The sequence below is a fragment of the Acanthopagrus latus genome, chromosome 17 (genome assembly GCF_904848185.1).
Source record: "Acanthopagrus latus isolate v.2019 chromosome 17, fAcaLat1.1, whole genome shotgun sequence".
NCBI lineage: Eukaryota > Metazoa > Chordata > Actinopteri > Spariformes > Sparidae > Acanthopagrus > Acanthopagrus latus.
The window spans coordinates 16,247,193-16,262,195 of NC_051055.1; the positions used below are offsets into that span (position 1 = coordinate 16,247,193).

At 43.2% G+C, this 15,003-nt stretch overlaps 2 protein-coding genes across 2 annotated transcripts; both read right to left on the reverse strand.

The window, feature by feature from the left end:
• Positions 1-6,639: 6,639 nt before the first annotated feature.
• Positions 6,640-8,666, reverse strand: snx10b (sorting nexin 10b). The gene is made up of 6 exons (XM_037075168.1): positions 8,389-8,666; positions 8,055-8,141; positions 7,882-7,982; positions 7,680-7,781; positions 7,306-7,515; positions 6,640-7,088 (listed from the first exon to the last, which is right to left on the reverse strand). The coding sequence occupies exons 1-6, from the start codon at positions 8,419-8,421 to the stop codon at positions 6,959-6,961; spliced, it is 663 nt and encodes a 220-aa protein (XP_036931063.1). The 5' UTR covers positions 8,422-8,666; the 3' UTR covers positions 6,640-6,958.
• Positions 8,667-8,822: 156 nt separating this feature from the next.
• Positions 8,823-14,664, reverse strand: cbx3b (chromobox homolog 3b). Its single transcript, XM_037075169.1, has 5 exons — positions 14,075-14,664; positions 13,514-13,654; positions 13,236-13,386; positions 12,624-12,793; positions 8,823-10,906 (listed from the first exon to the last, which is right to left on the reverse strand). Exons 2-5 carry the CDS (start codon positions 13,651-13,653, stop codon positions 10,786-10,788), a joined length of 582 nt encoding a protein of 193 aa, XP_036931064.1. The 5' UTR covers position 13,654; positions 14,075-14,664; the 3' UTR covers positions 8,823-10,785.
• Positions 14,665-15,003: the final 339 nt, after the last annotated feature.

Consider the following 15,003-nt stretch of genomic DNA (forward strand, 5'->3'; position numbering starts at 1 on the left):
ACTGCACTGTGGCAGTTTGATTGAAGCTTTTCATCGAGGATTTTATTGGCACTGACAATGAGCATACAGACTACTGAATGTCTTAAAACTATGATGAACTCCTTTGAGTCCAAGTTGTCTACGTCTGTACAAATGTTTTATCTGCAGACTTCAATATCACCTACCACTGTGACTCACTTGTTGCTGACGTTCTTGGGCAGGTCTCGCTTATAAAAGAATCTCGACTGGACTAACAAGGTTTAATAAACTCTGAATAATAACCAAAAAAAACCCCACAATGGCTTCACTGATGATGATTGTGATACACGCTATTAAATGGAGTACATTCTAGGTAAACACGTTTTTCTATTTTCTATCTTATATTAATTCAGATCACATTGTAGAGTTCCTTTTCCACTGTGATATTAAAGAGTCTTTTTCTGTAGATCTGTGCCAAAAAAAAACAGGATAAATCACATATGATTCAGTGCTGTAAAGCTATAAAATATGGACACTTCCAAGAGAACGGAATAGTTTTTATTGGCACTGTTAGTAAGATAGCCTTACTTTATTACTTATTAAAATGTTGAGAAATTGGACAAAATGTCATAAACAACACAAAGCTCAAAGATCCACTCACCACCTCTTCATGCTTTCAACTTTAGAACTTGCACAACGTGGTAAACATGATGGCACCTAAACCTGTTCATGCCAAAAAAACACCATTAGGAGCTCCAAACGCTAAACGTTCAAGTTTTAATTGTTTTGGTTATATACTGTACTTTGTTCTCAAAGGTCAAGAATGAAGTTTAAACAAGTTGTTAAACTCCAGTCCAGGGCGTCATGTGTGTTAAACCACATGTGCAGAACTTGAGGCGTCCTGGTTTGTCGCTCCATGTCATTTGACGTGCATATTAATGAATTTGACATGGGCCTATTAACATACCATGAATGATAATCATGTGAATTTAGGATACTCATTACATATGTATTACATGAATAGCAGGTGGGGTAATTTGAGTAATTTGTGGCTGTATGCAGACACTGGGATGATGGACGGTGTCTGGAGAAGACAAGCTGAGCCGGCCAGTGGATCTACTGCGGAGTAAGGAGAATTTAGGCTCATCATAAAAGATTTCTCCTTGCCTCTTATTTCACTCGGACATTTTTATGTTTTTTTTATTTTCTACCTCATTGCAGCCGTGAGCTGCCTGCTGATTTACACACACTGGCAGCGAAGCACAGAGGCCTCAAGAGACGGTGCCCTCTACCCCTCCATTTTTCCCCCCTTGTTGCTCCATCCACAGTCGTCCGCTCACTGCCACCGCCGGGCTCTCCATTCGCTGGACTGACCAAAGGGCTCCCTCTCTACCTGTTCTTCGCCTCTAAGAAGACATTAATCTGGAGACGTTGTTATTCACACATGCTCTTGTGACACACTGAGGGGCTGCTCCCATGTGCCAAGACACACATTCGTGTGAGGATGAGCAAAAGGCATCAGAGACATTAAAAAGGTGTCTTCCAATGCTCGTGTTTCATTTTAGAGTCCTAACAGTCCTGCCTGAGCCTATTTGTAACCTTTAGGATCCTGTTTGTACAAAATGCATAAGAAATGTGTTTTAGTATATATAATATTTGTGAATGTTTTTAAATATGTACGCACACTTGTATAACTTTATTGTTGTCTTAACTTTAATAGAGTCCAGGCTGCCATAAAATTTTGAGTTGACTGGATTTAAGAGGAGAGATTGAGGTCATTTTATAATGATCCAAAACAAATAAACCTATATAAACGTCTTGGTCATATAAATAACTTGATATTAATTCAGTTGGGACTTATTTGTAAGAAAAATGAATTTTTGAGTCTCACTCCCAACTTTCCAAGAATTGCTCGGGGATGGTGGCCGACCCGTCCTACCATCCCAAAATGTCAGTTTCTGACAAGTTGGTACTCACTCAGTTTGGCATTGCACACCAGTTAAAACAGATCCATGGATGCCGATCATCACTGTGGGACTGGCGTGCTTAACCTACTCTGGCAGAGGCATGACCAGAGATCAGAGGCAGAGCCCTTAAACCCTTGAAATAACCTGCTCAGTAGGCTCTTGGAGATCAACTTGCTCTTTTACAAGGAAGACCATTAGACACCCTGGATTAGCTTCTTCTATCACAGCATTGATAATAAGTGCAAAATGAATAAATGTGCGGGACTAAGCGTCTACGTAAACAAACATGACGTATCTCAAAATGTAGCCTTTGGCACACAAGCAAGTTTCCATCACACACATTTCCTTCAAACTATGAAAAGTCTCAGGAGAGTTTTAATGCTCAAACAATGCATGCATGGAAGTCTTCTATTATGCCGATTATGTTTCTTTAATGAGCCAACTGAACTCACAGTACATTCATCCAACCAATCATTTCAAGACCTCGGGTTAGAGGAACACATATTTATGAGTGCTGAAGTGGTCTGAAAATAAAACTAGACATTTTTAATAAATAAAACCTATATATCTACAATATAGACATAAAAAAGATTAGAAGATTCCATATAGATTCCTTTGTGTACACAATGGGCAGACCTGTTTTCCTGATTTAGACCTCAACACAAGGCCCTTCCTTCTCCATCTGTTTTCAGCTGTACGCTCTGAAGGAAAACACATCTGATATCATTTCAGGAAATGATGAAGCAGTGTTGAATCACTTTCCCTTTTCCCCCCCAGGCCCATGTGTTCAAAGCAGAGGAGCTGCTTTCACGCTGATCAGCCCCCGATTCCAGGAGACGAGAAGCTGTTGCTCGCCTTGCTACAGTGATCACGGTCGTTCCCAGTAATTGCTACATCCACGCACCACGAGGCGACAGCATGTGGCGGGGAAAATGGCAGGTAGAAGCCATGCAGAACCACAGCGAGGTACTGGGGCTGTTGGGTTTGATGAATGATGGATAGCTCATAAGTCACCTCATTTCCATCTGGGACAATTGAGTGGCAAAGGAAAAATGTTTCAGCCTTGAGAAAAAAGTATTTTTCCACCAGATAGAGTCAGGTGTCACACACAAAGACAGAGACACACACACACAGCCACAAGGACAGGTGTTAACGTCTGAAAATCCTTTTTTGGCTGTCAGATTGTGCAAGTTTTGTGACCTTCAGTAAATCAGCGCTCAGTATTGGCATGAAATGTGGGAGACCTTGAGAAATGTTCAGAGGCGAGGCGTATGTTATTAGCAATTCAATTAACCCCCGACATCAAGATCATTTACCTTGCTCTTGCATCTGCCCCTGCTGAATGTGATTGTCTTGCTGCATAGCAAGGCCGCACATCAGCATCTCCAAGCTTTATCGTATGACTGCTGTTGGCGTATCATTTCCTTTAGGTCTCTCCTCTGTCCATATCCATGGGCAGTGCAGCTGGGCTTCTCTGGTATTGACTCATCCTGGTTCCACAGAGTTGCAGGCAAAGAGATTTAATATCTCGAGTGGTGCCGAAGTCCTATTGCTACTAATGGATTCTGTATAATGTGGCACTTAAAATGCATGAGCAGCCTCTGATTTATCTGTAATTTGCCTCCACTGGAGCATATCTCCCTCAATACTTTCATTTGTTTTTGGCGCTGTGCAGTGTGCTCGGTAAACAAACCCTGATTGGGATTTCATATTGTTACATTCGAGTATGACAATTTGGCTCTTTCCAATGCATAAAATGGATTCATTTTGAGCTTCTTTTGCGACTCCCTGTTAATTACGCGACTGGTATTTGTGAGCATGGGATCACAGACATGAGATGGGTTTTTTTGTTTGTTTTTTTTCTTCTCTTTTTCAAGCTGTCGTTGCAGAAAGACATGCTGACTTGGTCTGAGGCAGATGGGCATCTCCCTCCGGAGCCATTTTCCTTTATCTTACCTTCCACTGTTTTATGTGTCAAACAATAAGCATGCTAATTAGTTTAAACTGGGCAGAATCATTTGTGGAAAATTGTGAAAAATTGTGATTTTTTTTGTCTTGCGCTGTTATATCCAACCTGAATACAGAGTGATTTTTACTGCCTCTGTTTTCTCTCCATTTGACCTCCTCGGGGTCACGCAACATGGAGCAGGGAGCTGTTAGCCAATCGATCTGATGGGTTTAAACGTGTCAGCGTTGTCATGGCAGCAGAGCCGCGCTGACAGGCTAGGCTACAGTGGCTCAAGGTTAACAGCCACTGGACCAGAGTCACACCATTAAAAGACAAGTCAATACTTGGACAGGTCAGACTAAAACCAGCGTTGTAAATGTTTCAATCCTCCATGGCCAACAAACAAAGGCGTTACTGTTGGCGAGACCTGTTAGCAAACACGTACGTGTGATTTATCCATCTACAGCGGCTCAGAACCCGATAGAATCCCTTCCTGAAAGTAGTGTGACTAACTACACTTTAGCAGCATGTTTAACAGCCTCTTACATTCACTGCCCCGGGGTTGTCATGTTGCCAAGATCTTAAAAATACTGAGGTCACAAGCCCTGCCAGCAAAGCTCCAACCACTCTCATAAAGTGTGGACCAGAAACCAAAATGAAGGTCTCTAAAATGTTTTAATTAATTTCTAAATTGTATTTGTTCAGTTAATTGCTTATTTTTTTTAGTAAAAATGTATCTCCAAACATAAAGGTCCAAAAGATGAGGGAGTGGTCAACTGCATGAGCTTTATTTACTTGTTTATTCGGTGGCCAAAAATGGCCAACTTTAAACACATTTAGTATAAAACCACTGGAACTGACTCGTAAAATATCCACCATGTCTAGGTTTTTCACTGTAGATTGTAAGTCCTTCAAAATTGCATTGAGACTATTGTGGACGCCCAGTGCCACTAAACCAGGTAGATAGTTTTAAGTTTAATCAAGTCAACGTTGCGATGTGACATCATTATTATATAACTGAAGAATGTTTTATGCAAGAATTTGCGCAAGAACCTAAAAAAAATGAACTCATGTTGACAATAGAACATTGACTGGATACAGGACAGGTAAATGGGTTTCCAGGTTCACACATCTTTGGAGCCTGAGTGATATACGGCTAGGCCGATATTGGTCTATTATATATGGTTATAGGTGTAAATGTTACAGAGAAAAAATGCTTTGGGTAGGCTAATTCATAACAATTCAATTCCCAGCCACTGCACGGATGTCATCTTGGACAGTAAAGTTTATTGTTAAACTGGAAAACATCCTTCAGCCTTCATTACACATATATCTAACTGTTGGTAACCATTTGAGGGACCAATGCAAACAGTGTTTACCGATCGGTAGGGCTAGGTATTCAACACTTTTATGGTCGATACTACTGAATACACAAAAATATCATTCAATACCAAAGTTCAATGCTTTATGAGTTCATCCCGTCAATGTCAGTGTGCCAATAAGTATTAGCACGCTTGTTGTGCCAAGATCTACTAGTACTGGTGGTTTGCTGTCTCGAGGCACGCAGGAAAAATACTATGTTATACCCAGAGATGGGGCTCACTGCTTACATGTATACTGTCATCTTCTGTTAAAATGTATTTTAAAAAAGTGGTCACTCAGGAGCTGGTATCGAGGTCAAAGTATCGGTACAGAATTGTTTTCACTGACACCCAGCCATAAAGATTGTCTCTCAAGATCCCAAATACCTGGATCCGCATTGGCCCAAGAAAAATGTAATATCAATCGGGCTCTATGCATTTTTGTAAGAATGCAGTCATTTCCATGTCCCTAGGTGTGTTTTCTGGAGGTGTAAGTGGCATAAACCTCCAGCTTATATATCCAGCTATAAGCGAAGCAAGCAGCACTTGCAGCCTGAGTGAATGTGTTGGAGGGTTCAGGATAACGTCGCCCCACACTGTTAAGCGCTGACAAAGGAGACACATGCATACACTGCATTAGCATATGTGGATGCGCATGACCACACATATACACCCACACATCTTCAGGGGAGACAGGAAGACGTCCCACCCCCAATTTGAGTTTGTGGGCTTCTCCCTCTGTCACAAACTGTTCTGCTGCTCAGAGCAGAGCGGGTCTGAGGTGACGTCACCTCTCTGTTCTCTCTGTTCTCCACAACACCAGCCTTTTGTCTGCTCTGAATTTATAATGAATATCACAGGCGCCGCAGAGAGACAAAGCTAATCTAATTAAGCTGTGCGGATATGTCAGCCTGCCTTCTCTCTGTTTAGTGGTCATTACCTCTGCATAAGCACGGTGCTGCTCACTGTGGGAGTTATGTGTGTCAGCGCACGCACACGCAGGGATATGTGACTGCAGGGAACGGGCTCATACAAACACAAAGCGGGAGAGACAGGTAGAGAAAGGTGGCTTGTCAGTGCAGCTGGCATTTTGCTCAGCGGGGAGCAATGTCGCCTGTCTGCCTGCTAGGCCTCCTCAGACAGGAGCGAGTCCATTGGGAACCCTGTGGGACCTCCTACCAGCCACACAACCTGACAGGGGGGCTGTGTGAGAACTCTGCAGAGACCCTATTACCCATCATACTGCTAAGCACTGCAGTGGCCACGAGATGACAAGCTTCCCACACTTTACTCTTACTCTAGGAGGGTGGGTGGAGGGGTTCAGCCACAGAGAGACATTAGGCTGTCGCTCCTTTAAGATACTGCATTGTTATCTACACATACGTGACAAAAACACACACTGTGATTGAGTGTAAGTCACAATGCCACTGTTTATAAAGTCAGTAGGGACAGTTGCAGCATATGTTCATGGATTAAGTGAATATACAAACAGATGGATGAGACAACACTGCCATCTTCAGGCACAGGTTTGCTACAACTTTACAACAGCTAAAGAATAGTTATCACATAGGTACATTTTTATCACTATATACGGCTTAGTAATAAGATAATAAGGTAATAAGGAGAAACCACATGGCTAAAAGTGCTGTACGACAGAGTAACAGGCGGATTTCTTCCTCCAAGGTCTAAACATTCATTCATGCCAGTGAGATGACGATGTTTTTTCATGTAGATCCAGACGAGGAGCTAAGGGATTCCTCCTGGCTGCTTCCCATGAGATCAAGCAAACCCGCGCTCTGTGATTTGATTATCGTCAAGTCTTTAATCCGAGGTTCTGGATCTCTACACTCTGAGCTGGAATGGCAAAAAAACAAAAGGGGATGGGCATGAGTTCTCACATTATCTCTCCTGGAAAATACATCAGTTAATTAATATTTAAAAGCATACTTCTGTCTCACTGTTGTCGAAGCAAATGCAAACAGATCTCTATCCTAAGAGGTAACAGACTTTCAGCTCTACTGGTGTGTTTTTAAAAAGGAAAAAGATGAACTTTTGGACTCCACTATGATACCTGTCTGAGTCGGAGTCACAGGACATGCTGAGGTCCTTCTGCAGATCCTCTTCCGAGTGGAATCGCCTCAGGCCGCAGCTCTTGACCGCCTGTGCCACGGAGTAGTGGGTCCTTCCAGCAGCGCAGGCCTGGATCTTGGACACGCTGAGCTGTGACTGCAGGAACAGATGCAGGCAGCTGTCGGACAACAGCAGAGGGTTCTGGACGATCCTGGAGAACACAGGACAGAACGACTTACATTGATGTTTACAGCATCCTGAAAAGCAGCAGTCATGTGACTCGGCGCTCCTGGAAACTCTGATTCACCAGTTTTGTCGTGTTTGCTTTGCACTGTGTCAAAGTCCCCGCTTATTGATCTATGAAGTCACTCTTACTTTTCCAAAAACCTCTGGAGCCCTTTCATGCGCTCAGTGATCTGTTGGGCGTTGTTCAGGCTGAAGAAGGGGTTCTTTGGAGGCAGCTCCGGAAGCTGTACCCTGCAAAATACACACACACAGAGTAAAAACGACAGGAACCAAAACCGTTGACCTTTAACATGGAAACTGAAGGTATATTTGCTCAAGACACTGTACTTACATTAGCATTGAATTTGCTTGTAGCTTCTGCCTCAGCCATACAAATTCACTGTACCTCCTTCTCACGCTTGAGATCTTCTTTGTGAAGCACACACTGTCAGTCTGAAACAGGTGACATTTATTACGGCAATACATACATAGATTAAATTAACGTCCCTTTATCACTTTACTTACATGTAAACAGATTTCATAGTCTATGTAGGCATGCCAGAAGTCATTCTTTCGTATCCGCGGGTCCCGCACCCAGACACTGACGATCTGCTGCATGGAGGAAGCAGGAGAGACGCCGAACTGAATGCAGTGTGTTATGAAAAGGGAAGTTTTTATTGGCAGATAGAGGAAGTGCGATGAGCAACTCGACAAGCATCAGGATAGGAAAATCCTCCAAATATCCTTTGTTGCTTAGGATAGAAAAAGAAGTTGCTTTTTTAAGGCTGCGCCACAAATCAAAGCTTCTGTGCTTACATTTTTAAGAACAAATCTCATTAGAATGAACTTTTAGACCTACCTGACTCACAGCACTGTCACTTTCTTCTCTCATAATCCAAGCGCTCTTGTTTGGGTCCCTGTGAGGTATTCCGCCAGTAAACGCTGTGCTTAGCACTATAGTGCCTTTTATTTCCACTTTTATTGTCCAGGAGCAAAGGTTTTACAAATAAAGTCACAAGACCGTGATAAGCTCCTCCTCACAACTCAGCTCAAACTCACTGTTGATCACTAAAAACAGCTGGCATGACATGTGCCAACATGCCTCCATGATTCTACTGCTGCTTATCATTCTATTGTTTATTGACAGTCATTTAGAGTCAGTCAGCACATAGCCAATCCCTGACAGGAGCTACTGTTCTGAAGTCAGATTGGAACTTATCATTTCTTTGTTTAATACCTCATGATTTAGCCAAAATTGTTTGTTTTAATAACCCAGACTTTTTAGAGAAAAGCTTCACAAAAGGTTTCTTTTATTCACAGAGACTTCACAGATCCACGGTCAACAGTTACAGTAATTCAGTAGCAGGAGTGTTTCAGGAGGTCTAAGGTTCAGCTGAGTGTCCCATTAACAGTCATGGGAGATATGTCGAGTCAGGACAGTGCCATCGGGACACAGGTGTCATGTGTGATTACTGGAAGACAATGCCCTGCATGACTGGACAGTCTTGTATCTAAAGTGCTATATTTCACAATCTTATTAGTCATCACAGGTGCACAAAAGTTATTTTCAATGTATGTAAATTGGAATAGATTTAGCTAAGAAATACTCAGCCCCAGTCGCAAGAATAAAATGCTGGCAGTGTACGTGTCTCCAAAACCTGGATACCATATATTTGCACGCATCCTATTCACACTTTCACAACACGTATCGTATCACGTTCCGTTTACGTGGTTAAGAGCTGGCTTTCTCATTGGTAAGAGGAGGCACTGTGGGCAAGAGGCCACGCTTCACTTCCTGTTTTTTAACCAACAAAAACTGAGTAATTTTAGCAAGTGTCACGATATTATTTTTGATTTTGGTTGAAGCCAGCACAGCAGTGCTGTCGCAACATAAAACTGAAAACTGAACTGCAAAGTTGAAATATGAAGTAATGTGAAGTTTCAACACACGTGGTTTGCAGAGATGGAAAGAACCGTGAAGTCTATGACCTGACAAAACTGTTCTGGGAAAAGGGACAGGCACATTTAAAAAATATTTGGCAGGTGATTGGATGAACCATATGTATTTCACTATCTATCATGGGCTAAACAATCTAAACAATCAGATTAACAACAGGAGAGTGTTAACAGTCGTACCTGTTGAAAACGTCTTTTCCATTCACAAAAACTTTCATTGCTGTTCTTTCAAGGAAAAATACCCTACAGCTCTACAATCTGATGCTATATCCAAACATCTTGAGGAGCCTCAACTGTTGTTTTCAAACTGCGTGGCTCCTCTCGCTAGCTGTTCAGTCTAAACCACGTTTGTAGCTGCCATAAGTTCTTTAAAGGACGCTGTGTGTTCAGCCACAAGAGCGTACCTCGAGACCCTGCAAGATGATCACACGAATCCAGCTGCCTCGCATAGGTGGTAAAGTTTCAACATATCCCAAGGTCGGAGACACGCACAATGCCAACATTTATTCTGGGCGTCGCAAAACTACGACCTACGAGTATTTCTGCCAGGAGTTTACTCTGTAAGCACCACATTACGTTTTGAAAACTCACTTTTCGTGTTATAATTCAATACAGATAGGAAGGGAAGGTTTGGTACTTAGCAGCTGATTGGAAATTTGGGGAAATTTCTGGTGGGCAACATTTTTTAAAATGTTTTACATAAACCACAGGGGTCATAACAGAGACACAGTAAGACACAGTAGAGGCTGTGGCTATAAACACCTCACACAACACGTTTTCAAACAACCGAAAGGTTCGACACATCAGGGCTACAATCTTCAGCTACATGGACTGGAGGTACAGTTAGTTCACTCTGCCTACACAGTGTCGAGCACACGCTAAAACAACCAAGATCAGGACTATAAATACTCAATAGCTACAGAACAGTCGAAACAAAAACACATGTCCACAGTGATTGTGTCTGCTTGCACAAGACTAAAGCTGCTACAGGTTAGTCCGACCTCACGTCGGCTGCTACACACAAAGGTTAGTTTCGGTCTCCATCGCGGCCTCCGCAAAGGCACAGAGCTGTCGTTGAGCACCACAGGACAGAGAGCACTTCAGACCCATCCCTGCCGAGGATCTCACACCTGCCAGAATCCGAGAGTCTACCTGCAGCGGGACGTAATTTCACACAGCGTGCCTCTAATGTCAGCTGAAGGAGGACGCTTGATGGAGGTTAAACTAAGCTTCAGGCGAGAGCACAGCTGTTTATCAGTTCTGTACACAACACACACACACACACACGCACACACACACTTCACTGCTCCTCGTCTCCACAGTGCCACATCAGCTTCTGCTCGTAGAAGTCGATAACCATCTGGGGACACCTGGCGCTGGCTTCACGGGCCGCCAGCAGGGCCACGTCGTCAGAGTTCTTCCTGTGGGGAACACGCGGGAGAGGGAAACCATTAAGATGGCCGCCTCCTCGTTTTAATATATGTAAAATGTTTCAGCAGCGACACACTTCTGCCAGTTCAAAATAAGGGCAGTGGAGGGGGAGGCTTCTGAAAACAGTTCATCTCTTATTAATGTTTTTAAATAGCTGACGAATGAGTCATATGAGTATTAAGGTGTACTTGCATAATGTCGACTTTTACCAAATTTGATAGTTGTAAATGTTGTTATATCTTTTCTTCACCTGAGGTAAAGCACTTTGAACTGCCTCTGTGTTTGAAAGGTGCTTATACATAAACAATGAATAGACCTGCCTTGCCTGTTTGTCCACTTCCCCCTCACGTTGTCAAAAGCATCGCTTCTTCTCCACTTTCTTTTGATAACACTTGTTAGAAATTATATCATAATATCAAATGCGGATATTATATAAGTACCAAAGCTATTTAAAAAAAAAAAACAACACACACACACATTTACAGTACATTACATTTCAACCCAAGGCAATGTGTTGTTAATTAATTCTTTAAAAACATATTGTCCTCTTTCATGTGCCAAGGACTTTCTGTTTCTTTTTGCCATGGAGTCGAAAGACGTAATGAACATCTACAGAAGTAGTGTGACTGAGTTTAAAGTTCTGGTCTTGCGACAACCTAACTTCTCAAAATGCAACTAAGAGGTTCTTTTTGCCAGTGAGACTTCAGGCCGCACATGATCCAGGAAGTTCAGTCTGAGTAACAGGTTCATCATGTTGAAGCTTGATTAGGCTGAATACCACCCGACTGTTGTAAGAGATGAGAAATGATTTCACCACTCTGGGAAGTTCCCATGGAGGCAGTCATTTGATCTTTCACTGCCACAATTGGGAGATGGTGACCTGTGTGTTGTCGTGTCTATGTTCATGATGTTTTTACTGTTGCTCAGGAGTCAATGCAGACATAAAATCAGTGCTCTCACACAAACACACAGACTCATAAACATGAGATTTGTTTGCTATCATTATTATTTTGTTGTTGTTTTCTGTATGTTGTTGAATATATTTATTCATAACTTCGTGATTTTTTTTTTAGATCATTTTTAGTTGAAGGCTTCAAATGAACCCACCAGGTTTTCTGCCTCTTCCTGTGCAGTTTATCACTTGTTATTCATGTTATTTGTATTTTTCTTTTCAAATTGTGCAAATTTGAACTAAAAACAGGTAGACATGCTTTTTCCAAACTAAGTCATCTGCCAGGAATGTGTGTGTTCAGGTATTTGATTGGCCAACGCAGCTGTTTGCTGGGTGACTTCGTGTTGCAGGTAGAGTCGAGCGATGCCCCGGTGTCACATTCTTGGTAAGTACCCACATCTCCTCACACCTGCTGTTTGTTTTCTTAAAGACAAGCTCTCCCTCAAAGACAGGCCAGGAGTCATTTTCTCAAACCTCACAAAAGCTCCTTCAGAGCCGCCTGAGACATTATGAGTGTCATCGCAGTACTTCCAGCGACTGCCAACTTGACATCCGCGTAAAGATTGGTTCCTCTTTAAAAACTGCACCGAGCATTCGCTGCGGTCAGAGATGCTCTCCAAGATCGCTCACTCATCTGGTGAATGTTTTGTCAGGTGTTTTGGATGAAACGTCCACTTTATGTAGCTGGTAGATGACACGACACGAGGACGGATGGGAGAAAAAGAAAAAGAAGAAGAGGGAAGCGGCAGAGTTACCATTTGACTAGGAACATGAGTTCTCCCTGTCTGTCCGTGGAGCCGATGATGCACTCAGGCTCGAGGTAAGTGCTGAGGTCAGTGGGGGCGTCTGAGTGCTCGTCATCTGGCTGGAGGACGTCGCCGTCGCCCTGCACGGTGCGAGCCTGCTGCTGAGACTGCATGCAGGACTGTGGGGAGGAGGACAGGGACAGACAGTGCAGCGCTTAGAAGAGAGACCACAGAGATCACGGTGGTTGTGACTTGTGACTTTTTTATTTTCACTGCACTGGCAGATTGTGAAAAAAAAAAGGGAAATTGAACAACTTTTTTTTTTTTCTAACTGCTTTCGCTTTCAGGGGCATTGCGAAACCAACCACCTTCACACACCATTTAGATTCATTTTCGGTTTGAGAACTGCCAAAACAAAGTAGGAACAGAATCTGCCAGCGTTGTGGGATTTAGCTGAGCTGGCTCCAGGAGAAAAAAAAAAAAAGCTTCCTGAATTTTTCTGAGCGCAAAGCAACAAAAGCACTGTATCAAAAAAAGGGGGAGGGGGCTCTAATAATATGATTTCCAAGTGGGGAAGTCCTGTAAATAACATGGAAACACAGACGCGCCTAAAAAACTCACAATTTCCGTCTCCTGCTCCGTCATCTCTTCTTTGGGAATGAACCCTTGCTGCTCTTCCTCAATCTGCTCGCTGTGGTGGCTGTTTCTCAGGAACTCTTCGATGAGCTCAGGACAGTCCAGGTTGTCCTCAGGTTCCCATGTGTTGTCTGCACTGTATAGGAGGAGAGGATACACTTTAAAAATCATGCACACACACACACACACACACACACACACAGAGATGACACCATACAGTACGAGCAAGACAACCAGCTGACTGTCGCAACCTCTCAACTCACTCGGTGAAGCCTTTCCACTTCAGGAAGTACTCCACTCTCCCATTAAATATTCTGCGGCGTATTATTTTCTCCACCACAAACTCCTGGACTACTGTGGTCTCCTCTGTCTTCCTCTGTTTGGCAGTCTGCTTCTTTCTCATCCTGCCATAATTGAAAAAAACAGGCGCGTTACAAACATTCAAAGTGTCACATATTGTTCTTCTTCTTCTGTTTTTTGGCTTCAACTCAACAACAAGACACTTTCATTTCCCCTTTTCCTGGCATGTTTGCACAACAACAGCGGCAACATGGCAGTGTTTCAGTGCTCTGCTGTGCCCTTCACACAATGATCCGTGCACTTATCGCAGCGCTCCACCTGCTGTTTCTTGCGGGAGCTCAGCCCCACTACACACACGCACACTTTCAGAAAAATGAACGCAACACGTTAGTCTCGACACACGTGCGTGTGTGTGTATATATACTTCATTACAGTTTATGTAAGAGAACACAGAGCGGACGGCAGCCCGGGAGCAGCGGAGGAGACGTGCCGCTGCGTGATGCACAGGAACAATATGCACGTACGCTTTCGCTGTTTACTTAATCTCGGCGGACGGACAGCCTGCTGCGGTGCTGCTCAGCTCGGCTCGGCTCGGCTCGGCTCTGTTTTTGGAGCTTCCTCGCTGGAGGGGGAAGGGGGACGCGGGGAAGGAGAGAAAAAACAACTACATGCAGGCGGCGCCGTCGATGCAGCTTCGTGCGCAAACGTGTCGGTCGGCGCGTGTTTACATGAGCGAGGCAACTTTTCATGAATGAGTTAAAATTAAAGATGGCCGTGGATGCTCGGAGGAAGTGGTTGCCAAGGGAAAAGGTCATGCCAGGAAAACCGGGAGGAGACGACGGGGACGCGCACCGAGGCCGACCAATCAGAGAGCAGTCCGCTCGTCCGTCCCCTCCCGTCCAGTGGTCCGGAACAGCCCTGCCACCCATGGGCGTCAGCTGGGTATGGCAAGGACCGTGTGCGCCTGGCGTGTCTCACTGGGATTAAAGATTCATGATTGTTTGATCTTGAAGCACTGTTGTTTACAAACTACTGAAATTAAGAAATATGTAACATCACAATATTGGGCCTTCCCCATTTATATCATATATTATTTCTTATAATAAAGAGTATTTCCATGTTATGGTACTGTATACTAAATAGTATTCCTCTATGACTTTTTACTCCACTACCTTTATTTTAACCACTTGCGTTTCAAGATTTTATAATAAAAACGTGATGACTACTACACCAAAATATGATAAACTGTCAAAGATTAAATTATCCAAGAGTTTATTTGTGGTTAAATTTGAATGAAACTTAGTTTAACAATAATAACAGCCCCCAAAAATACAGGTTAGATATACATCACTCAAAAGTAATGTGGTCATTGGCATGTGCGTGGATATGGATATGCATATTCACAAAATACGAGATAATTCAGATGTGTCACAGAGCAATCACGTGAAAGTCC